The sequence below is a fragment of the Mercenaria mercenaria genome, chromosome 2 (assembly GCF_021730395.1).
Source record: "Mercenaria mercenaria strain notata chromosome 2, MADL_Memer_1, whole genome shotgun sequence".
NCBI lineage: Eukaryota > Metazoa > Mollusca > Bivalvia > Venerida > Veneridae > Mercenaria > Mercenaria mercenaria.
The window spans coordinates 17,430,200-17,454,550 of record NC_069362.1 but is presented as its reverse complement, the minus strand read 5'-3'; the positions used below and the strand labels follow the sequence as shown (position 1 = coordinate 17,454,550).

Sequence of the window (24,351 nt, the reverse complement as noted above, 5' to 3'; positions counted from 1 at the left end):
TTCAGCATGCAAACAAAGTATGTGCAGGGGCTGGGCCCATTATACCCAAGGTCAAGGTCACCAAAGTGTTACACTTAGATTATTTCTAAAGTTAAATTTTTTCCGCAACCTTTGTTTTTCTGTCATATCTTTGTCATAACTTCACATAAACATTGTCCAGCATATAAACAAAGTATGTGCAGGGGCTGGGCCCATTATACCCAAGGTAAAGGTCACCAAGTTGATGCAGACTGCAACAGTCTACATTGCAAGCCCCCTAGTCCCCGCTTCTATAAAGTTTCTTAAATATTATCTGATTTTAACTGAAGAATATCATGTTTATACCGGTAAGATCAAAATATCTTTCACTCATGAACACCATATTTAACATTTTCACTTGTGGCTATGCCACACCTGAAAACATTGCATCTAGTGTTCACTCGTGAAAGGTATTTCAGTCTTAACTTAGTATCTTCTATATCATTTACACACGGTATTGACAAGATAGGTGAAAGGTATGGCAATTCTCACACCATTTTGTACACCTGCAGATCTGTCTCTTTCAAAAGAAAAATATAATAAACAAAGACTCATATGATAAGTGTTTAATCACTAAAAGTTTATCAAGTTCTAACTTACATTGTAAACCAGAGCTGTCCAATGACATCATGCCTGACTAGTCAAGCTAAAAACACGGTGCTTTATTACAACTACAACTGGAAGGAATTCATAATTTTTTCTACAGATTATTTTACAAAACATATACACCTGATACATAGATCCAGTTTTCTTCCATTTTATACAAAGCTTACAGCATCACAAACAAGCAGACCTAACTACAACAATGTGATATGTCTGTAGTAACAGAAATATGAGATTTGCATGGAGAAGAGTATGAGAAATATTCCTGGGAAAAGGAGCAATGGAATTTCAAAATTTCTTACCAACAAACCTGATCACCAATTATCTACAACCCTGTATTCAACATTAACAAGATATAAATAAACCGGTAGTGGTACTGATGATAACTCATAGACGCTTTGTAAACAGTTTACAATGAACTTGTTTATGTATAATTGAATTATCTTTTACCATAAAAAATATAGCATCAAACACTGGTTTGCAAGTATCAACAATGACTACCTTTTCACAATAACTTTTCACTTGCATTGGTACATATTTCCACAATATGTAAAATCCTTTGAGCTTTTATGCAATAGCAGTAAATCTTTCCGATTGTCATGTTAATTGTATAGTGGGCCGCTTTTGACACCCTGTTGTATGTTATGCCCTGGAGTGTTAACCCTTTAATGTCATATGCTTATTAAACGCTCTTACACTTTGTGTACGGCATTGAAGATTTAACAAGAACTGGCATAACATAAAATAGCTTACAAATAAGGCACCTCATACAATGTACTCTAATGATGCAAACAGTAATATTTACATCACTAGCGAAATGTTCTTTTTACATTTTTTCCGGAAGACTCATTTAAAAGTGTCTACCGAGTGTATCTTACAGAGACCAGATTTATACACATGAATATAATACTGTCTGCAAAGATCACATATGAAAAATAGGAATTCATATTGAACAAATATCAGAGTCCTACAATGTGCAAAAAGAATGGTAACAAATTACCTACTGAAGTAGTAAATCAGGACTATCTACTTTTAATACATTATAATACCTTCATAAATAATTATTTGAAAGTTTTAATGGACACTGATAAAATTCTCTGTAAGCATAGCAATACAAGTACTATTAAAGACAAGAATTCTCCTAAAAGCCAAGAGAAAAATATTATTTTGCAAAGGTGTTCATAACATTCTAAACCTTAATGACCCAGCATTACCTACTGTTCTGTCTACTTCTTTCTTCCAGTCTTTATAATATCAAATCACTGTGGCAGATATCAACCCTTTTGAGGGAAAAATGGCTAAATATATTATGTAACAATATAAATTCATGATGTAATGTGGTATATAGATGCCATTTTTCCCACAAAATGGTTTGATACTGGCCCCTCTGTATCAAACAGAAACTCCACTAATCTAAAACATTTTGGAAACAAGGTTCCACCATATCTAAATCTTCCATTAAGCTGTTATATTGAAGTTTAACTAGTTTTCTTCTAGCAGTGAGATTCGTCTGCGAGAGTAACAATATTATAATACATGTGAAATATACCCATATACAAAATCATGTACATCTATAACAAAGTATAACAATGTCCACACTATAAAACTTCTATTGCATAAAAACAATGATAAAATAAACAAATCTTATATAATCACAGGAAATGTACCTGTCAAGGCTGATATTACATACTGCAGATGCAATATTTGTTTGGCAATGTTAACCAGTCCATCCAGTAACTTGATTTTGGTACTTGTAAAATGGTGACATCACAAGAATAGATTCTATACAGGGAGACTACTCTTAGGAGACTCTTGTACAAAAGGTAGCAGATGCCAGTTTTTGGACTTTTCGCACGCTGGCCAGAGACTGTCTTCCTTCAATTCAGCAGAAATCAACAAAAAGAGATTTGAAAGAAATAAAGCATATAGTTATCATGTATTTGTATGCTTTCTTAAAATCCATCAGAAATATTTGCCATTTATAAGACTCTATAGTCCATACATAGCCAATAGTGAAACCTAGATTCGCGAAAATATGGACCAATTTTCCAAAATATTACCATATTTGGCCTACTGGCAAAAAGTTGGGGGAAAAGCAGGAGTCCAACAATGCACAGTGCCCTACACACAAACCTCTCCTGTACCTATTCTGCATAACAAAACTGTAAACTGATTACTTTTTTTTCAGTACTCCTTGCTGAATTAGGCCACTGTCTTGACATTTGCTTGCATACAGCCAGCAATCAACACACGCAGTTTCGCATGTGACCAACTTCAGGACACTTATTCTGTTTTTTAAAACGTCCATTCCACTGCACCAAAGCACAAAATCCACATTGAATATCATTTTGAAGGAGATTTTGACACTTATTTCATTTTTAGACTGACCCCAGCCAATTCGCATCTAAGGCTGGAAACTACCAACTGCTACTATTAAACGTTAAGTACTGAAATCTGTCAAGAGAGATCCAAGAAAATCCTAATAAAGGTATAAACATTATTACATTGGTTCTAAAATATTTTATTGCTCATATTTTGCATATACAAAATTACCTATAATAATTTCACAACATTCTTAAGTATAATCCTTTTATCAGAAATCAACAGAAAATAAAAACAAAACCTATACATATAACAGACTTTTGTTTTATATATAATGTTTAAAACATTTTTGATTTTATGTAAAGGTCAGACCAGCGTTGTAGTAAACACGGAAAATTTTCTCTATGGATGTGATGAAAGCGGCTGTACGAAGGTCAAGGCCAAGGTTGTATTTCATTGCTGTTCTCATGATGTTCTGAAATAGAGAAGCAGAAATTATTTCAATGCAATATCTTTTTTTGTTTCATTCCGTTATTTAAAAGCTGCAACAACAGATGTAGTCATCTGACAACTTCACAGCTTTTATAGTGAATGATCCTTGCTGCACTCCAAACTATTTTTTTTTGGCACTTTTTTTTAGACTTTAGACAAAATAGCAGACCTTGCACAATATTACACTTAAAGACTGAGGATACTACAAAAAATTCCTATGAAGTTTCATAACTCTATGTCAAATTCTTTCTTAGATATGACAAACTGTTATGTCCTCTTTGCTTATTTCTGATTAAGTAAAAGGACTAAGTCTGGTCTAGCTAAGCAAAATCTTAAACAAGCCCCAGGTGCACAACTTCATACGCTGAACAACTACCCTATAATGTTTCGACACTAGGTCAAATAATTTTACACAAATTTTTCAGTCCTTTATGTATACTTTGCCGATGTGTCTTATATTCCTCTTTATACATGTATTTACAATTTTAGGGGAAGACCCTATATGGCCCTGGGCATTATTTCATCACTGGTGGGTTGAACCACCGACCTTTCAAAAGCCAACTGGCTGGCTTCCTCACATGAAAGAACACTACAATGTACACCCAAGGGTCAAAACAACAGTAGTGATAGGCAAGTGATTCAAGTTGGCAATCTTACCCATTCAGCCACAGAGGCTCCCAATCATGAATTCCAAAATTTTAGTAATAAGAAGATATAAAAATGTAAAATTGGCCCCTTTTCACAAGCATCTTGCATGATATTGCTATTTTCTTTTAGATGTGTATTTTTTTAAGTTCAATCAAGGGTTGAAGACTCTAAAGGAAATGTTTGGGTTTTTTTATTTCTAGTTGTTACTGTACTACTATAAAATACATACCCTAGCTGATCGTTCCATGGTGTACTCAAGTCCAGAATGTACAATGTCTTTTTCTGAAGCACCCTACAAGTTAAATAAATAATAAATTAATCAAATGTTTCAATTTCAACCATTTCATTTATGGCAGATGTATCATTTAAGAATTGTATATAATAATAAACGTGTTTTACTCCTGCTTACATATATAAACTGCATTTAGAAGAACTAAGTCATTAACTTCTATCATACAAAATGACTTGTCTATCTATTACCTAGTTTTTAAGTGCAACTTTTGTTAACTGATTCTAACTTTGAAATGTTCAGGAAGTTTTTACTTTCACTGACATTTTTATTTGCAGGTAGATCTCTATGCAAAAATCAACAACTCCAAATCAATACACCCCTAGGCCATTAAATGGAAGAGGCAGCTTTTAGGGATCACCTCATAACATGTAATAATGAGTGTTATAAATCATAACTTTTAACCAACGTAACACATAACTTGGCTGAAAACATATCACTTTGGAAGCACTTAAACTTCTTATTTTTTTGGCATAGCTGTAAATGCATATTAACAGTTTACAAAATGAAGCCTAACCCTTATCATGCTGGACACGACTGAGTCTGCCTTTGCAACCGGTGTAGCTCATGATCTGATCAGCCTACACATCCATGCAGTCTGATCATAACCTGCACTGTTCGCCATTCAGTCAGTATCTTTTGGGTATGCACCCCTTTTAACAGTTAATGGTACTGTCCAAATTGAAAGATGGACTAGTTCATTATAGAAATTTAGCAGTGTAAGGGTTAAAAGCTGATCAAAATACATATCAAATTCAAGCAAACTCTGGCAAAAGTCTGTGCAAAATCAAACAGTCTGGCAAGAGTGGTTGCAAAATCAAGCGAGGGAAAAATCAGAGCAATTCAAACAAAACAAAGTCAAAAATGTCAGCTCAAGAACATTTCATTAAATATGACCATGTGACCTAGATTTCTTCATTTCTTTAAAAATCATTAAAAGTAATATAAATGGATATGGTTTGCAACCTAGATGCCCACAGGCCACATGTCGAGCCCACCTGCTGTCAAAAGGACTAACATTTATGATACTATTTGGCAGCGACAGAACTGATTGTGGCAAACATTTCTGCCAAGTTATTTAAGAACATCTCCATCTATAGCTAAGTTACAGCACAGGCAATAGAAACTGCATCAACTTTTGACCTTTGAGCCCTAAGTGTGACCTTGACATTTCAACTACTAAGGCCTGACAGACTGTCTCATTGAGGCAAACAATTGTGCCAGGTTATTTAAGAAACCCTCAATCCATAGCCAAGTTACAGTCCGGACAAGGAAAAACTGCATCAAGTTTTGATCTTTGACCTCTAAGTATGACCATGACCTTTAAGCTTCCAATCTGGTTGTTGCACATGACACATCATCTTATCGAGGCAAACATTTGTGCTAAAGTATTTAAGAATCTCTCAATGCAAGGCGGAGTTGCAGCCCGGACAAGCATTTGCAAAACAGCACCAAGTTTTGACCTTTGACCTAAAAGTATGACCTTGACCTTTAACTTACCAACCTGGTTCTTGCATGTGACACACCATGTCATTGAGGCAAACATATGTGCCAAGATATTTAAGAATCTATTGATCCATGGATACGTTACAGCCCGGACAAACTCGGACGCACGCATGCACATACACCAAACCACCATTGTGACAACTATGTCGTGCTCACCGCCAGCGGGCTCAACAAAAATCTAGATGGGTTTAGAGTCACACCAACACAATTTAAATCATATGGCAACTTTTCCAGCTTTTGATGGTAGAAGATCATAGGCACCCTTCAAAAGGCCCTGTTTCAGCATGGGCGGAAACTTATGTAGAACCATCAGCCTTCTGTAATCCAGCTGAATGGCTTCAATACCCAATGAACTCTACACCCTAAGCGAAGTTTAAAACCCATATCTGTGAGAGGCAAGTGATTCTAAATCTGAGTCTTTAACCACTCAGCCACCTAGATTAAGTTTAAATAACAGAAACCTGTCAAATATTAGCCCTTACCCTTCTAAATATCTATAATGAACTTGTCCATCTTTCATTTACTGTTAAAAGGGGTGCATACCAAAAAGATACTGACTGAATGGCGAACAGTGCAGATCATGACCAGACTGCACGGATGTGCAGGCTGATAATGATCTACACTGGTCGCAAAGGCAGAATCAGTTATGTCCAGCATGATAAGGGTTAGTTCTAAGAATATTAATTAACTCTTACCAGACAGAGGTAAAGGTAAAGGACTTCATTAATGAAATGTTTACTTTGTTTTGTTTGCAAATTTCTCTCCAGTTTGTGAGAGTAAGAAGTTTTAGTATGAATTTGCCTTGGAATTTACCCCAAAATAAATTAGTCCATAATTTAATCATAACATTTTCAGTATATTTCATCAAAACATGTAGCCAGTATAGTAATGTGTAGGTTTTAAATTCCAAACAATTGTGGAATAAATTACCAAGATGTTACTTTATTAATATTACTGTTACCTGGTGTATATATATATATATATATATATATATATATAAACACTGCACCCAACTCCCATCCAACACCACCTCAACTTGCCCAAAGTGATCATTTTGCACAAACGTGTATATATTAAGATGCTACACAATATGTATAAGTGAGATGTTTGGGAACGATGGTCTGGAGTCAGAAAACTTTGGTGGGGTCAAGTTAAACAACATTCTTGTGCAGATTTTGCTCTTAAATGGTGTGTACAATTTCTTTCTTATTAAAACGTAAATACATTTTCATACTAAATTAAGATAAATGTATTCAATACTTTTTAACTTGATTTTATTTAATCATCTGTCTGTATGCACAGAAATATGTGGAAATGGATTACCGTCAAGGTGGCGAAAATATGCAAAATTTTAAGTTGTGAACACACTGAAAATAAACACTTAGTTACCACATACTAACAAAGATGACAATATCACCTTGTTAGTTTATAAATGAACCAAGGTACACTCACAATAGGGAAGTACAACATGATTTGAAAAAAAACATTTGTTGGGTTTAAAGTCACACCAACGTGATGTACCGTATGTAATATTATACGCCTACTTACAGCAATTCTAGTTTCGAAGTTATCTGATGGTACAATGGGAATGACTCCACCATTCTTTCCAAACTTGCGCTCTAGAGAATTCTGTACACTCTCTGGTTAAAAGCAAATATTTAAGTGTTAGTAGACTTAGATACATCAAAGCGCTTGACAGGCAACATGCAACTCCACCATCTTGCAAAACCTTTACTTCTAGAGTTTTAGCACGTACAAGTGGTTACTTTTGCATTACAATAATTTTACTAAGAAACCTTTACTAGATCTTTTGTGTAGAAATATTCGCTAAATGTAATTAACTGAATGTTCGTCATCAAGCAAGACTGAACAAATATTAGTAAATTGTTCCACTGAGATTCTGTTTTCATCAGATAATAATTTCTTCAATTTTCTACTTCTTAAGTCGAAAACATTTCTATGTCCCAAAATTAACCACTTGTACAGTACTAATACTACGGCATTTCACAGGACGTACCAGGCTTACAGAATGTCCCAGTCAAATGCAAAAAATAAAGAAGGATTAAATTCCTCGATAATATTTAACAAAAAAATGGTCAGCAAAAATGATTTATGGAAAATGAGAAAACGTAAGTAAGCCTGGTTTTCCTTCTGAATAGCTCATATACAATCAACGCCTGGTTCAAATTGCAGTGTCCATGACAGCAACGCCATTGTCAAAATCATGAATGGTTGAGTAGCTGTATGTTAATACAGAACTGGTTTCCACGTTTAACTTACAGCGATGCTTGCAGCAAAATTCTCTGATGGTGTAATAGGAATAGCTCCACCATGTTTTCCAAATTTTCTCTCTAGTGACTGTTGTACACTTTCTAATGTAAGAAAATATACCATAAACTAAAATAGTAAGTCTGTCAAATAAATACACAGTTTTTGAGAGGAAAGTACTAAATCTGTCCCTTGTTTACAGAAGTTGTTCTAGTTTCAATTCTTTTTAAATTGTATACATCAGTATTATGAGGTGGACAAGCATACTTTGCTGGCAATTTAATGTCATTTTTTTGCTATTGTCAGAACAAGTCCCTTTTCATCTTTTTAATTTAATTTGATCAAGCATTTAAAGGGGTATAAGTTTGGCATTTTTTCTCGTTCAAAACTGAAAGATCAATTCTGTAAGAAATCATATTAGCATTTACTTATTTCTAGATACAGTCAACCCTGTATATATAGACCTCCTTTATACGATAGAAGCAGTCATGATTAGGGCCTCAGAAGTTTTGAAAACTCACTTATATGATCTAAAGCAGATTTTTTACTAAATCAAGGGCCACAACTTTGATCAGGCTGTAAGAAATCCAAATTAAAACACCAGCTGTACAACTTCATACGCTGAATTACAATCCTGTGAGGTTTGATGCCCCTGGGTCAAAAACATTTCGAAATATGCAAGACACATATTCCTACAGACTGACAGACAGATGTATGTCTGTCTGGACAAGGCAGATTTAAGTGCCCCCACCCCCAATATTTTAATGTTATTATCTATTAAGTGGGTGGGTAACCAAACGCACTGAAAACTGATCAAAATATGCAAAAAAATATCAGATTGAAAATAACAGCTGAAATGCTGTTTGTGAAGACGCATTATTTAAACATAAAATATCTGAAGTATGAAAAAGATAACCAAGTGGCAAGCACTTCGATGTCAATAACAGAGATAACATGCTTCAAACTTCACTTTAAAAATACCTTCAAACAAAAATGGGTTTTCCAAAACAGGTTATTATCAAATAAATCTATATCATCATTTCTGAAATTTGCCTCAATTAACCTGTAAGTGTAAATACATAAAATACACATTTTAAAATAGAAATATTAAATTAATAAAATTCTCACTTATAATAGTTTTGCACTGAGCATACACTGTGTATCTTAGTCTGTACATTGATATTGATAAAAGCAATCATTTTAAGGCAAATGTGCATTTCAAAGTTAATGATTTATGAGCCAGAATGGCCCTAAATCATCAAGAATTACAAACAATATGAGATAAGGCAATAGTACTCAAAACAGGTTCACCAAAATGAAATCATTTGCAGTCTTATGATTGTTTATCCCATTAACAGTAATGACCCGCATGCAATTTCAACTCAAGTCTCATATATGTCTGAACAGCAAAAACTTTGAAGATGGCAAGAAGTTTTTACATAAAAATGCTGCCACGGTGAGATGAAATATCAATTTTTGTTAACAATGCGCAAAAAAAGAACAGATTTTGTCTCATGTTAAATGAATAGCAGAATGGCAAACATATTTACCTAGAAGATAGTAATTTGAGTCCCTCTCATACTTGAAGGTAAGACGGCCATAGCTGACATGGTTTAGATTCTTCAACCACTCGAAGTAGGAGACCGTGACACCACCGGCATTTAAATAGAGATCCTAAAACATTTCAGTATGCATGAAATGTATGTAAACGTCTTAGCATGTCAATGAAAGTAGTTCATAATAAAATTTATGCACTGTAATTACATTTGTGTAAAATTGCTACAACTAGTTTATAAGAATGTAGTTCTCTTGTAAGCTGTAGTGATGCTAACTTAATTATTCACTAACGTTTCACAGCCTCCAGGGCCGTGGTTACAGTCACTGACTCTGAAGTAAAGCCCTCATCCCTAAGGGTTTAAACCCTGCTAGGGTTTCTTCATGTGAAAAGCGTAACGGGGTGGTTTGCAGTAAACTAGTGGTTCTATCACTGTATGTTTGAGCCTGAAATAATGGTCACAGGATAGACAAACCAGGCATATGATACTGAAATACATTTAAGCATCACTGTGAAGAAAACTTGCCTTTATTTAAAGCATCCATACTTTTATTTCCTCAGAAAATCAGTACAGTCTCACAATACTATTGGGTGTTTTGCTGTAATACTCCTGGGTGTTAACTCAAAACCTACATATGCTCACATCTGACCAATCATGTCACTGCTATTGTTCTCAAAGTTCATAGGTTATACACATATTCATACAACACCATACTTTCACTGTATGAATTGAGTGCACAGTAAACAGAATATATAGGAGACATTTTCTATGTGAGGTATGTAACTTACAGGTATAACAAGGACATTGTTCTGCAGGAAAATCTGGTCGGCTTCAATTGTGGTTGGACCATTAGCTCCTTCTGCTATGATCTGAAAGATAAAATATGTTAGAGCTTTGCTTGTCAGATAATACAGGAACTATCAAGTTTAGTTAAACCCCTGTTTAATTTACTGTCAGCAGTGTTGCAACAATAACAAAGTGTTTATTAATGTTAGCAATGATTATCCAGAACTCCTATATGATCATAAAATTTAAACACCTATATTTACAAATTTCATTCAACTTAATTGTTTTAGTACAAGAATATTTTGAAGAATGTGGACAAAACAACATTGACAAATGCAATTTGAAGTATAAATTTTAATGATATAACAGTTACATTTTGCCTGATAATGTCTATACCATACTTTAATAGCTTGAAACAGATAAGAATTGATTAATCTCAAAATCAAAGTGAAAGTCTATAAAGATAAGTTATTAAATCTAAGTCTATAAAATAGCTTTACAAACTTTGATGAACACTGTCTAATCCATGTCTATACCATACCTTAGCTTGAATTTGATGAGCATTGTCTTTTGTTAGTTGTTTTTCACTAGCAGCAGGCACAAGTATATCACATTTTTCTGTCAGCATATTTCCCTCATATGGTTTGGCTAGAGGATAACCTACTATAGTTCCATTTTCCTGGAAAGAAAAATTATGTTGTTTAACTTAATTTTACTTTTTTGTAAGTTTTTGTTTCATGTTTTGTTTATACGGAGTTTAAATCCACACTGACACAGTTATAGGTTACATGGTGATTGTCCAGCTTTTGATGGTGGAAAAGACCCCAGGTGACCCTCCAGGCATTATGTCAGCATGGGCGAGAATCTGGGTAGCATCTGTAAGACAGCCTTATGGCTTCCTCACCTCAAAATATCCTACACCTCCAGCAGGGTTTTGATTTATTTTATTTTGTTGGATTTAACATCACACCGACACAATTATAGATCATATGGCGACTTCCAGCTTTGATGGTGGAGGAAGACACCAGGTGCCCCTCTGTGCATTATTTCATCATGTGCGTGCACCTGGGTGAACCACCGACCTTCCGTAAGCCAACTGGATGGCTTCCTCACATGAAGAATTCAACGCCCCGAGTGAGGCTCGAACCCACATCAACGAGGGGCAAGTGATTTGATAGGGTTTTGAACCAAGGGTTGACAGAAGCAAGTGATTTGAATAAAGCGTCTATAAGCACTTGGGTAACTGGTTATTTGAATTTGTATCAACCAAATACGTTTTACAAGCTGCATGCTCTTTCTTTTTTGTTTAATCAGAAAGAAGAAACAACTCTAATGTACTTCAACTATGTATACTCAAATGACAGTTAACTCAACTGTCTCTTGACCAGTACTAATATGCCACCAACTTCTTCACACAAGAAAATGTAATTAAGACCAAATTTCATTTCTCAACATGTATAGAACATTTCACACTTGGATTAATTAACGGTCTCATACTTTTTATATTTAGCCAGCTATCTGTAACAAATAAATGAGCCGTGCCATGAGAAAACCAACATAGTGGCTTTGCAACCAGCATGGATCCAGACCAGCCTGCGCATCCGCGCAGTCTGGTCAGGATCCATGCTGTTCGCTAACAGTTTCTCTAATAGCAATAGGCTTTGAAAGCGAACAGCATGGATCCTGACCAGACTGCGTGGATGTGCAGGCTGGTCTGGATCCATGCTGGTCGCAAAGCCACTATGTTGGTTTTCCCATCGCCCGGCTCAAATGAAGTTTCCCTGAATGTAAAGCTACTTACTATTTTGTAGTCTTCTAGATCTCTCGGATGTATACCCTCTGGATTGTAAATACAGCCATCATATTCCATAATGCCTATAACTTTAGCACCTGCACGATGAAGATACCTCATCGAATGTAGACCTACATTACCTAAGCCCTATAATGAATGTGCGCAATGAGAATTCAAGTCTCTTTATGATTTATGAATTAAAACTTTCTTAATTACAGTTATTCTTAAACTTTACCTTGCTAAATTTCAAACATGGACTGGTCTATCATTCATTCTGGGTAGCACCATTTATTATTCAAAGGGGTGTTCTCTGAAAATTTACTGGCTGAATAGTGAACAGTGCAGACCATGACCAGCCGGAAGGTATGTGTAGGCTTGGTCTGCACTGGTTGTAAAGGCAGAATCACTTGCCACCAGCAGACTAAAGGTTCAACATATTTAGCACCCAGCTGGATAACAAAAACAGTTATGTGACTTGTTCACTATCAAAAGCCTACAAAACAGTTATGTGACTTGTTCACTATCAAAAGCCTATAAAACAGTTATGTGACTTGTTCACTATCAAAAGCCTATAAATGTAGTAATTTGCCTGAGTAAAAGCTTCTTCATAAAGAATAATCTATACAGCAGGGGTGTGGAATTCCTATGTCCGACTTGTCCGACTCAAGACTTTTTGACGGCGGACAAGTGAGTTTTCGCATTCCGTTTGTCCGCGGATAAGCACAAATTTTCTGGTTTGAAATGAAAAAAAGGAAACAATAATTTAGAAACGCTGAACAGTGCTTCAAGTTTATGGAGTTAATAAAAGAATTTGACGTACAAACGGATGTTTCACCCGCCGGGGGCCTCTCGAATTCTCCAGTTTTGGGAAAACCATACTGCGTCTAAGTTTAGTATCTCTTTCTTTGCGTTTTGATTGGTTCCCTGTCACGATCTCGCGTGATTTTTTCACACGATAACTCGGCGAATAGAAACCGGAAACGTAAACAATTATCACAAAGTTTTGGACAAATTCGTTGTTACAACCTCGTCTGCCAACAAAATTGGAAGTCAACAGTCAAAGTACAAGAGCTCGCTAGTACGAGTCAGGAAGTTTCATGTTTTCTAACTGTAACAGTCAGAAAGTTTCATGCTTTCTCACATGATTTCGCATGGCATGATGGACAGTCTTCCAGGTATTTCTGTTAAATGTCCGACGGCCTCGCGGACAAACACAAGCTAATGTGTCGAAAGCTTAATTTTTGAAACAGCTACAGTATTACACTTTATTATGTTTGCTTTTGTTAATACTTGTAGATTATTGTCCAAAATAAAGAATTATTTGCATGCTTAAATGCTGAAAATCTGGGCAAGTAAGTTTTTACTGTGGACAAGTAGATTTTTCAGTCTCATTTGTCCGTGGACAAGTGAAAAATATTGGGATTTCCACAGCCTTGTATACAGTATAGAAAAAGGCAAACGCCATTATCTTAAATCAGAAATTTTGGTTCTGAATGTTCTAAAATTCATGTTTTCTTTGAACATTGCTATAATACTTTGGGAATCGTCAGTAAAAAAAATGAGAAAACGTAACATTGTAAAACAATTTTCACTCAACAGACTAAATTCACTCTTACCTGGATAATAACAGTTTTGTCACCAAATCCTGGAGTGAGACCAACCATAGACATGTATGACGCTTCCATAATGAAGTTTTGTATACCATGGAACACACCCTACAAATATTCAGAAATGTGATTCTACCTTTACTAGCTTTATCACATTGTTTGTGAAAGCCGTATTCTTTGTTTGTAGTATTTGTAAGAATGGAACGACAACACTTACACAGGTCAAAGCATATGTATAAAAATATTCAGAAAACTGTATGCATGATAATTATATTAATTGAAAGAAAAAAAATTTCAACAAAATTTTTTTTTTTTTTTTTTTGTGCACTTGGGTTAACTGCCATATTTTGACAGTACCATACTCTAGTTATGTAACGGCAGCCAATTAACCTATATCTGTAGATTCTGTACCAGCATGGACCTATCAGACATTTTAGAACAGTTCTAATATTGTAAGGCCTGCTCTCTTCCATCAAACATTCCTGGAGGACACTGCCTTCTACCAGGATCAAACCTGCGGCCTCTACAGTTATAGTCTTGCTCTCCACCTACTGAACTACCAAGGAAAGCAAAATTTACCATTTAGCACTGAGACGAAACAATCCAAGTTAACTTACACGTCCAGTGGCTGATGTTCTACCATGAATACCTCCAGCAGTGATAGGTTTTCCTGTTACACATGCATGTGCATTGATGTCATAGTGACCTGAAATATAAGTATATGCCATACTAGTAACAAATAATGGTATATCAAACTAAGTAACATTACATAATTATGAAATTACGAAATCACTTAATTCTGGAACATGATAGCGACTTCTGCAGCTTTCAGTGGTGCTTTTTTTCCTCGTAAGCAAGTATGATGTAAATTGACCTAAATTACATAATCTAATTCTAAAATAACTTAGTGGTTGTGAAAATCTTTCCAAGAACAAAAGCTGTCAGTTTTGGAAGTTTTCTCAGTTTGTTTCTTTAGGGTTTAGGTCTTTTTTTTTTAAGTATTTCTGTCATGTGATGTCAAGCAGTTAACCTAACTAGTGTTCCTGGATCCTGTACCAGTGCTAACCTGTTCTCTGCAAGCTAACTTCCCAACATGAATCAGAGGTGAAAGATGAATGATTTCAGACACAATGTCTTTTATCATATACCTCGCCCAGGGATCAAACTCATAGCCCCACAATCCGTAGATCTGCACACTCCTAACTGTGCTAAGCAAGCAGCCAGTTTCAGAAGAGATGCTGTTTGTAGTAATCAGTAGATGTCAGACAAAAATGTGTTTTTTGAAAGAAGCCTCGAGCAGTTTATATGAAAATTATTGTCAAAGTACTTTCATCTACATTTAAATTTAATGTTCAAGTATTTTTCTTCTACATTTAACATATGTGCACCATCTGCCCCTTTATTTCAGATGAACATAAAAATGACTTGTTGATTTTGAAGTACAGGTTACCCTAGACAAATCTGTGTCAATATAGAATACCGTATAGCGGGTTAATTCTACGGGTTTTTATTTCTGCTTACTGTGAAATCATTAATATTCGTGGGGGGCTAATTTTCGTGGATTTCGTGGTTAAGCCAATCCACGAAATTTAATCCCAACAAACAAGTAAACTTTCCATTCATTTTAAGTTCATAAGTTGAAATCCACAAATTTATATCCCCATGAAATTGTCGTTTTGACAAAAACCTCGAAAATTCATGCCCACGAAATTAAATGATATTACAGTATTCTACGGGTCGAGGCTGTCACGCAGAAATAAATTCCGTACATTTAAACCATCAGCAGAATTTTTTTACGCACAAATAAACGTTGATATTTCGCTTAATATAATGACCCGTTATCTTTATCTCACACCGTATCGATTGAGGTCGATTGCTTTTGTTATTGTATCAATCTATTGTCCACGAATAAATGGATACCGTTTTGGGAGTGTAATCTTAGTGTATATCAAAGAACACACTAGGTTTATGAAAAGTTTGACAAACGTTATATAAATTTGGGAAAATAAAAATGAGCATGTATATATTTGTAAATAAATCGTAAATGTTTCTACAAGCAGTGTTACATTTTATGAAAATGTCTTTCAAAATGAATTAGTAAAACTTTAACATTACAATAAGCATATTCTAAGTCGAAAAGGGGCCATAATTCAGTCAAAATGCTTGATAGAGTTGCCTCCTCCTTTTTACAGACTGGGGTCATGATGGTACACAAGTATGCAAAATATGAAAGAAATATCTCAATGGACTTTGAAAATATTTGGGGTGGTACGCAAACTTTAACATCTATTCTAAGTCTAAAAAGGGCCATAATTCAGTCAAAATGCTTGATAGAGTTGCCTCCTCCTTTTTACAGACTGGGGTCATGATGGTTAACAAGTATGTAAAATATGAAAGCAATATCTCAATGGACTTTGAAAATATTTGGGGTGGTACGCTAACTTTAACATTTATTCTAAGTCGAAAAGGGGCCATAATTCAGTCAAAATGCTTGATAGAGTTGCCTCCTCCTTTTTACAGACTAGGGTCATGACAGTTAACAAGTATGCAAAATATGAAAGCAATATCTCAATGGACTTTGAACATATTTGAGGTGGTACGCAAACTTTAACATTAAAATTTTGTGTGACGGTCACGCTAACGCTCACCCCGACGCCGGGGCGAGTAGGATAGCTCCCCTATTCTTCGAATAGTCGAGCTAAAAAACAAGAAGTAGGTCAGTAGGTCAAGGTCACAGTCAGGTGACCCCTAATCACTTGGGGTCATCAGGTAATTATAATTAAACAGTCTAAGAAATATGATCTGATAATTTTTTAAGTATTTTTTCCATATAAAAATCTATGTTAAATTTGGGACCCCCAGGGCAGGGCCTCTTTTCACCCAGAGGCATAATTTGAACAATTTTGGTAGAGGACCACAAGGCAATGAAACATACCAAATATCAAAAGCCAAGGCCTTGCAGTTTCAGGCAAGAAGATTTTTCCTATATTAGTCTATGTAAAACTTGAGACCCCTCAGGGCAGGGCCTCTTTTCACCCCAGGGTTATAATTTGAACAATTTTGGTAGAGGACCTCAAGGCAATGCTACATACCAAATATCAAAGGCTTAGGTCGTGTGGTTTTACACAAGAAGATTTTTAAAGTTTTTTCCTATAATTTTTTATAAGTCTATGTAAAAATTGGGACCCCCAGGGTGGGGCCTCTTTTCACCCCAGGGGCACAATTTGAACAGTCTTCATAGAGGACCATTAGATGATGTCACATTCCAAATATCAAATATCCAAATCTTGCAGTTTGGGACAAGAAGATTTTTAAAGTTTTTCCTTTCGGTTGCCATGGCAACCAGAGTTCTGCATGGAATTCAATTCTTTGAACAATTTTGGAAGGTGACCACCCAAGGATCATTCCTGTGAAGTGATGTAAGTCTGTCCAGTGGTTTTCAAGAAGAAGATTTTTTAGAAAATGTTGACGGACACACGACGGACGACACACGATGGACATTGAGTGGTCAAAAAAGCTCACCATGAGCCTTTGGCTCAGGTGAGCTAAAAACGCAGAAATAAACTAGGCCCATTTTAAGACAAAACCGCAGAATCTTTTGCTCGCAAAATTAACCCGCTATACGTTACCTGTGTTATTCAATTACTGTTTAGCCCACTGAACATGCTGAAATAGGCATTCTGAATTAGTGAGTTACTAGGTTAAAAATAATCTATCTAATACTACTTCTGCATACCTAGAGTGTTTGCATAGGTGTCTGCAATCCAGCCCATCTCTCTCTCACCTGTACCCATATCTGGGGCAGGAACATCTATACCTGGGCCTGAAAATAGATAATATAAATTTTGTTAGAATTTGTGCAGAGGCTGACCTTTTATTTTTTCAACTTATTTATCAAACAAATAAATACATTTTTGTATGTGTATTAAAAACAGGGTACTTCAGGATACTGTGACAAAAACCTTCATATTTAAATAATACTCTCCAATTGTTGTTACATGCTGAAAAGTTCACAAGCTTGAAAACTGTACCTAACAAGACCATTCTTTGACAGTGGAATTTGAAAGTTAATTCTGTATTATTTTTGCAAAAAAAGGGGGTGATCCCAGAAGATAGGATAAGCACAAACCAAGTCAATCATCATGACCTAGCCATTGATGTATGCACTTCATAAAAATGACCTTCCCAAGCAACCATATTTTCGGAAAATGCCACTTAAAGATTATAGTGCACAAACTGTTTACATGCAAAATACATTACATCTAATGACTGTTGCACTTCAATAGGTGTACTGAATGTCTTGATTTTAATATCCATATTTATGATTATCTGACAATAAAATAGATATTTAACATCAACTCAGCAGAACATGTATTAAGTGCATTGAAATAAAGAAAGTGTTTAGACAGTTTTTGATCTGACTCTTGAGGTGATTATCATTTTGTAAAAGTGTAATATTATGCAGTTTAGAAGAACTTATTATCTTTAAATGTTTGAGGACAAACATATTTAAGCAGAGGGGAATATGTGATAACGTAAATTTTAAGGTCAAATTCTTTTGGCTTATTTTAGGTTTTATTTCAAACATCAGATTTTCAAATTATAATTATTATAGAAATGCTTGTTTATGTATGAGTTACAATATCAGTATCTTTATTAGTTCTTTAAAATGTTATTCTGATTTCTTTACATTAAATTGTTGTTACAGTAAAGAGTTATTTCAATTTGTTATCAAAAGTGTAAATGCAGGAAATCCTACTTTTCCTGTGGGCAGGAATTTATCTTTTTGTTGTTAAATTTTCACTATATTAAAGCTGATTCTGTTTTGATAAAATGTAGACAAATATTTCATCTTAAAAGGACTTTAATCAATTTGGCTTCTGGACAATCTTAAGTATTTTAGCACTTTTATTGTTTGGTAATATGTGTCAACTTCCATTGACAGCTTTAGGCATTTTTAAGAAATTCTCAAGATTTACTTATCTGTCAGATAAGTATTGTTTTTAATCTAGAATTTCATTGGATAATAATTTGTAGGGTACAACCCATAACTATCAGATTGGTTACTTTTTTTGGTAGAAACTTAAATAAAATGTTAGATTTTTTTTATTTTGAAGGGACTTGATTTTTAGACTTCAGGAAAGAAAGACTTGTATTGTTTGAGTGGCATAACTTAGCCACAGTGGCATAATTTAAGACTTGTATAACAGTCTGCCACACTCAAATACATGGAACATTGGAATACATTAAAACATATAGGAAAATAGTAAAACACTGGAATACGAATAGTTAAAACAAGTTTGAGGACTTTTAAGAATAGTACAAGAGAAAATTGAGACTAAATGTTATATCATTGTTATTGTTATTGCTGAATAGAACATGGAATAAACTTATAGAAACTTTAAGAACTGTTATCAATCAACATAACTGAGCAAGCCCTACAGTCTTGGGCTGACCCCGCTGTCACTGGGCAGCTTGTTTAAATGCGGAAAAGCAACCCACAGGGGCACTACACAAGCTAAAACCCCAATTCCCCCCACTGAACCTGCGAGACCCTGTGGGGCGCCTTACGACAAAAGCCTTTTATAGAATGAAAAGTTTATTCACCATTTCAAAAGTGTCTCAGACCATTAATTCTTGTAATAAATTGGTTTTTAGAATTTACAGCAATTCAAAATATATTTTGCAAATTTTAAAGGCCATTTTCACAAACAAAAAATCCCAAATAATTTCTTGTAATTATGAGCTCTAGAAAATGCAACACAGAAAGCTCTCTCCTTTCAATGTATAATTTTAGATAAAAATTGAAAATTCTAGATTCTTATAAAATATGTTGATAATTCACTATATTAACTATAAAACTAAGTTTCTCAAAAAACACATTTTACACAATAATAATTCTCACCATATGAGATTCATCAGGTAATACAGACACATAAATGTTACTGTAATTAATGTGAATAGAAACATGTATGATGTATGTAATAATGACTACTTATTACTCTTTGTCTTTCTTATAGCTAAGGTTCTATGTATAAACTTCAGAGTTTAAATACAACAGCACGCATGTTCTTTTTTTCTCCTATAAAATCATTAGTATTTATGAAGGAAATTTAACTTTTATCATTATCCTGGTTGAATCAACCAATAAAATCAACCCTATTGACAAACAAATACAATTCCCATGTATTAATATAATATAATACAATTTTCTTCAACAAATCTTGAAACAAAAGAAAGTGTGTCTTTACTTCCCCTGAAAGCACAAAGTTTTATGCATTGAGTATGGTATGTATATACAAATGTTTCTGTTATGATTTTTTTGCATTATATATATAGCACAAGGCATTATCTTATAAACCTGTGTGATAGATAGGTTGTGCAACTGCATACAACACAAGAACTGACAATAAAGTCATTTCATTTACATCATCTATAAAGTAGACTGTAAAATAAGAAGATTTTGTGACAGACTGATCTTTGCTATATTCACTAACAGTCCATCTTTGTGAAAGTAAATGCATGCAAAAGTGCTATTAACTAGTCGGCCATATATTGCAAATATTCTAGTGCATTAATTTTTCTAAAAGCAAATGTGCAATACCCCGTATAAACTGACATGTAAATGTGTTAACGATAATAGTGGATATCCTACTTCTGTGACCTATTTGCCCTCAAGGAATTTACATTATTGTTTGAGAAGAATATCTTTACATACAGTAGTGTCGTGACAAAAAATACATGTACATTGATTCATTTACTTATTAAACTATTAAAAACCACAGCGACACATCATACTGCTTTATTTTAAAACCACATTTCTATTTACGTTCACGAGTGCCGCACTTACAGAAATCTGTTTGCCAAAAATAGTTTTACTCGATGTATTTAAATTGCTGCCGCTTTTTCATTATTTAAGATTTTTTAATTCTGTTTTTTGTACTTTCTTGTCAAAAGTCTGAATTTTATGACCATAGTATGTATTATTTATTTACTTTTAGAAATAAATAAATAATTAAGATCGCGCTGTTTGACATTTTACAAATAACTGTATGAAAATTCGATCGTTTCTATAGAATTCTGCCTACATTTCTGTCGATGTCTTATTAAAATCGTTATAGAATTCAAACTGTATTACTTCTCAAGCGGTGTTGAAAATTTGAAGAGACTATATTTAAAAATGAATGCACTACAGGCATTTTTTGTGTACGTGTCAATAAACAAAAATAACGGTGATGTTAATTAGATATTACGATAGGTTGATCGCACGTGCTCCTGGAATGGAAAATTACTGGCATGACGTTTTGATATCTTTATGATTCGTGGGTAAATTCCAGCCAATCCAGGTAATTTTTAGGGATATAATTTCTGAATTTGGTAAAGTTACGACGTAAAAACCACTCGCCCAATTGCCCAAGAGAGGTCCGCACGTCCTATTCAGACCATCATAAACCGTCAGTCCGCTGTGTATTTGACATCTTTGAAGTAGTGACATGTGTCAGAAAATTAAAAGAAGCAAACGCACTTAAGTGTGACGTAATTTTCGAGTAAACTGTAGCCACGCTAATGGTATAATAGCAGAGCGGTTTGTTTTGATTTTAAAGTCAAAACATGGCGCTATTGTGGTCATGCATTAATCAATCCAAGATAAAAAAAAATTTACAGTCGGCAGTTAAAATTTACAGTCGGTCGGGCCACCAGAAACACAGCTATTTTTTTTTAGGCATAATATTCGAATATTTTGGAGTTGTTTGCGTGAAAACGTAAGTAGGGTGTTTATTCTGTGGACCACTTTCTGAAATGCGGCAATATGAGGGTACCCGACTTCAGCTGACTTGCATTTCACTGCATTCTATTCAACACCCCTTTTTCTTTTCGTTTTCTTGAAGCAAATGTATGGATATCTTTTGGAAAATAGGTCTACGACGGAGTGAAAATCTAGAAACTGTAACAAAATTGTTCTTAATTAGCGGAATTTTATATGAAACAAAGAACAATTTCTTTTATTGGTATATAGCCTTTAACCATAACCAAAAGTGCACCATGTTTTTCTTTCATCTTAATCACCAAACGCTTTACAAAGAAAGACAACTCCGTAACTATAGACTAAGTTGGTGTAACACCACTAAAATCTCAACTGATGTGAAGAGAATGTTAAAGACGCGATTTTTTCAAGAACAGGGATAGCAATGCCGGTGTTTCTCTATTTAAATATGTTTGTTTTATATGTACACTGGCAATATTGTGAGCATACAGAAAAAACAAAATTCCCGACTTTTTCCAGGTTTTTTGCTCTTTCTTTAAAATTCAAGTACTTTCAAGGCCTTGAAAATGAAATGAAAAATTCAAGGACTTTTCAAGTTTACCAGGAAGTGTGGGAACCCTGTCATACCTATAAATCCCTTTTTTGAAAGCTCAACAGTCAGTCTACGAGTGATCTTCTCAAGCTCATTCTCCGAGTAAACCTTCGGGTCGATCTTCACACCAGCCTTGGCTCCTCCGAACGGCACATCGACAACAGCACATTTATATGTCATCAACTGTGCGAGAGCTTTGACTTCATCATCATTCACATCTAAACTGTATCTTATACCTGAAATATACAATATAGTTACATTAAATCATTCACTTTTCAGATCTAAAAATAAATTATGACACTAACGTCATTCTCCTTTTCCTTGAAAAAAGGACAATGAATGATTGTAAGTATATGCAGATATGATATGATATTGTAAGTATATGCAGAAATTCCCAGAAATTCTGCTTACTGTTTTATGAAAGCATGCCACTTTCTATTTTCAGAATTGTAGTTTACTTTTACTTTTATCATCATCAGATGCTTTGTGTACTATAACTGATGGCTTTTCTTTGCTTCCATACTAGTCACTCTTTGCTTCTAGTCATGTTACTAATCACCTGCACTTTGGATAGTACCTACATTCCGAAAGCCAAAGAGAAAAAACTGATTGCTTCTAATTGCAACGATTTTCTCATATAATTTGCAACACATTTTCTTGTTATTCTGAGTTTCTGACCATTATCTTATTATTACAAGATAATTTTCTTTTAAATATGAAATAATATAAAGGTCTTGTCATTTTGACCTACAGGCTATAGTGTATGATCTTGTTTGTTACCAGTTTCAATATCAATATACTATTCCCCAATGGCTAATGCACTTCTTGTTGGTGTCAACCTGACATTCAATACTTACAATGACTTTTGATCCTATTAACAAAGATCATAAACTGACGAGATAAAGAAAGGCCTCATTCAAACTCGGTATACAATTTTTCGTTAACCGTGATTCAAAATTAGAAAAGAACAATTCCATTCGCAAATTAGATGCTTTACAAGAATTTATGGTCAATAAGAAATCATTTCATTGTCGCATTAAGCTTAAATCTTGAATTTTAATAGCCCGGTCAAAGAAATTGCATTAGAAAAATCAGTAGCGCGTGTGGCCACCTCTGCTAGCAACCACAGCAGCAAGGCGACGCCTCATAGAGCCGCACCAGTTGCGTAACAGATACCTTGGGATTCTGGCCCACTCCTGGCGCAGCGCTGCTACCAGTTCCCGGACGTTTGCTGGCTGGGGTTGAAGTTGGCGTAACCGCCGTCCGAGATAATCCCACGCGTGTTCAATCGGATTGCAGTCCGGTGAACACGCCGGCCAAGGTAAAACATTAATGTTTCTAGCCTGTAGAAAGTCCCTGGTGACGCGTGCAACGTGAGGTCGCGCGCTGTCGTGCTGATAGACTAATCCTTGACGTTGACGGAATAAAGGGACAACTACATGACGTAATATCTGGTCGATGTAACGCCTGGCTGTGAGATTACCTTGGCAAACGACAAGTTGGGACTTAAACCTATGGTTGATTGCTGCCCACACCATTACTCCACCTCCACCGTAACGATTGTGCTCCAAAACGCAATTGTTTGCGTAGCGTTCATGGCGTCGTCTATAGGCACGGATACGTCCGTCGGCGTTCCACAAGTTGAAACGCGACTCGTCACTGAACACTACGTTCTGCCAACGCTGGCCGCGATGGTTGCGGACCCAAATAAGACGTTGTTGACGGTGGCGTAACGTTAGAATTAGACCGCGGTAGGGCCTACGACAGGTAATTCCGCGTTCTCTGAGTCGATTTCTCACTGTATGTCGACTAATTGGACGTCCACGGTTACCTACAACTATACGTGACGTAGATTGCGCCGTCACAAATCTGTCACGTAAATGACGTTGACGTATATAATTATCCTGTCGTATTGACGTTACACGCGGTCTACCTGAACGTGGTCTATCGATAGACGTTCCCGTGTCTCTAACACGTCGAATAAGACGCACAATTGTCGAACGAGAGACGTTAAAACGTCTAGCAACTTGTTCCTGCGTTCGCCCACATTCAAGCATAGCCAAAACCTGAGCCCTCTCTTCAGAATTCAGCCTCGGCATTACGAAAA

The 24,351-nt window shown here is 35.2% G+C and overlaps 1 protein-coding gene across 2 annotated transcripts in view; it reads right to left on the bottom strand.

Annotated features, from left to right (window-relative positions):
* Window positions 1-569: 569 nt before the first annotated feature.
* LOC123563391 (glutamate dehydrogenase, mitochondrial-like) overlaps window positions 570-24,351 on the bottom strand; it is a 42,427-nt gene continuing 18,645 nt past the window's right edge. Inside the window, exons 2-12 of one of the 2 annotated variants that reach the window (XM_045356148.2) lie at window positions 22,280-22,480; window positions 17,624-17,710; window positions 14,505-14,593; window positions 13,897-13,995; window positions 12,290-12,427; window positions 11,030-11,167; window positions 10,491-10,571; window positions 9,697-9,820; window positions 8,159-8,250; window positions 4,313-4,375; window positions 570-3,418 (exon numbers count right to left, since the gene is read on the bottom strand). In XM_045356148.2, the coding sequence (XP_045212083.1) occupies window positions 3,299-3,418; window positions 4,313-4,375; window positions 8,159-8,250; window positions 9,697-9,820; window positions 10,491-10,571; window positions 11,030-11,167; window positions 12,290-12,427; window positions 13,897-13,995; window positions 14,505-14,593; window positions 17,624-17,710; window positions 22,280-22,480 (1,232 nt within the window). In that variant the 3' untranslated portion in view covers window positions 570-3,298. Of the gene's footprint in view, window positions 3,419-4,312; window positions 4,376-7,426; window positions 7,519-8,158; window positions 8,251-9,696; window positions 9,821-10,490; window positions 10,572-11,029; window positions 11,168-12,289; window positions 12,428-13,896; window positions 13,996-14,504; window positions 14,594-17,623; window positions 17,711-22,279; window positions 22,481-24,351 lie in introns of both variants that reach the window. The other variant, XM_045356147.2, reaches the window with a different exon arrangement.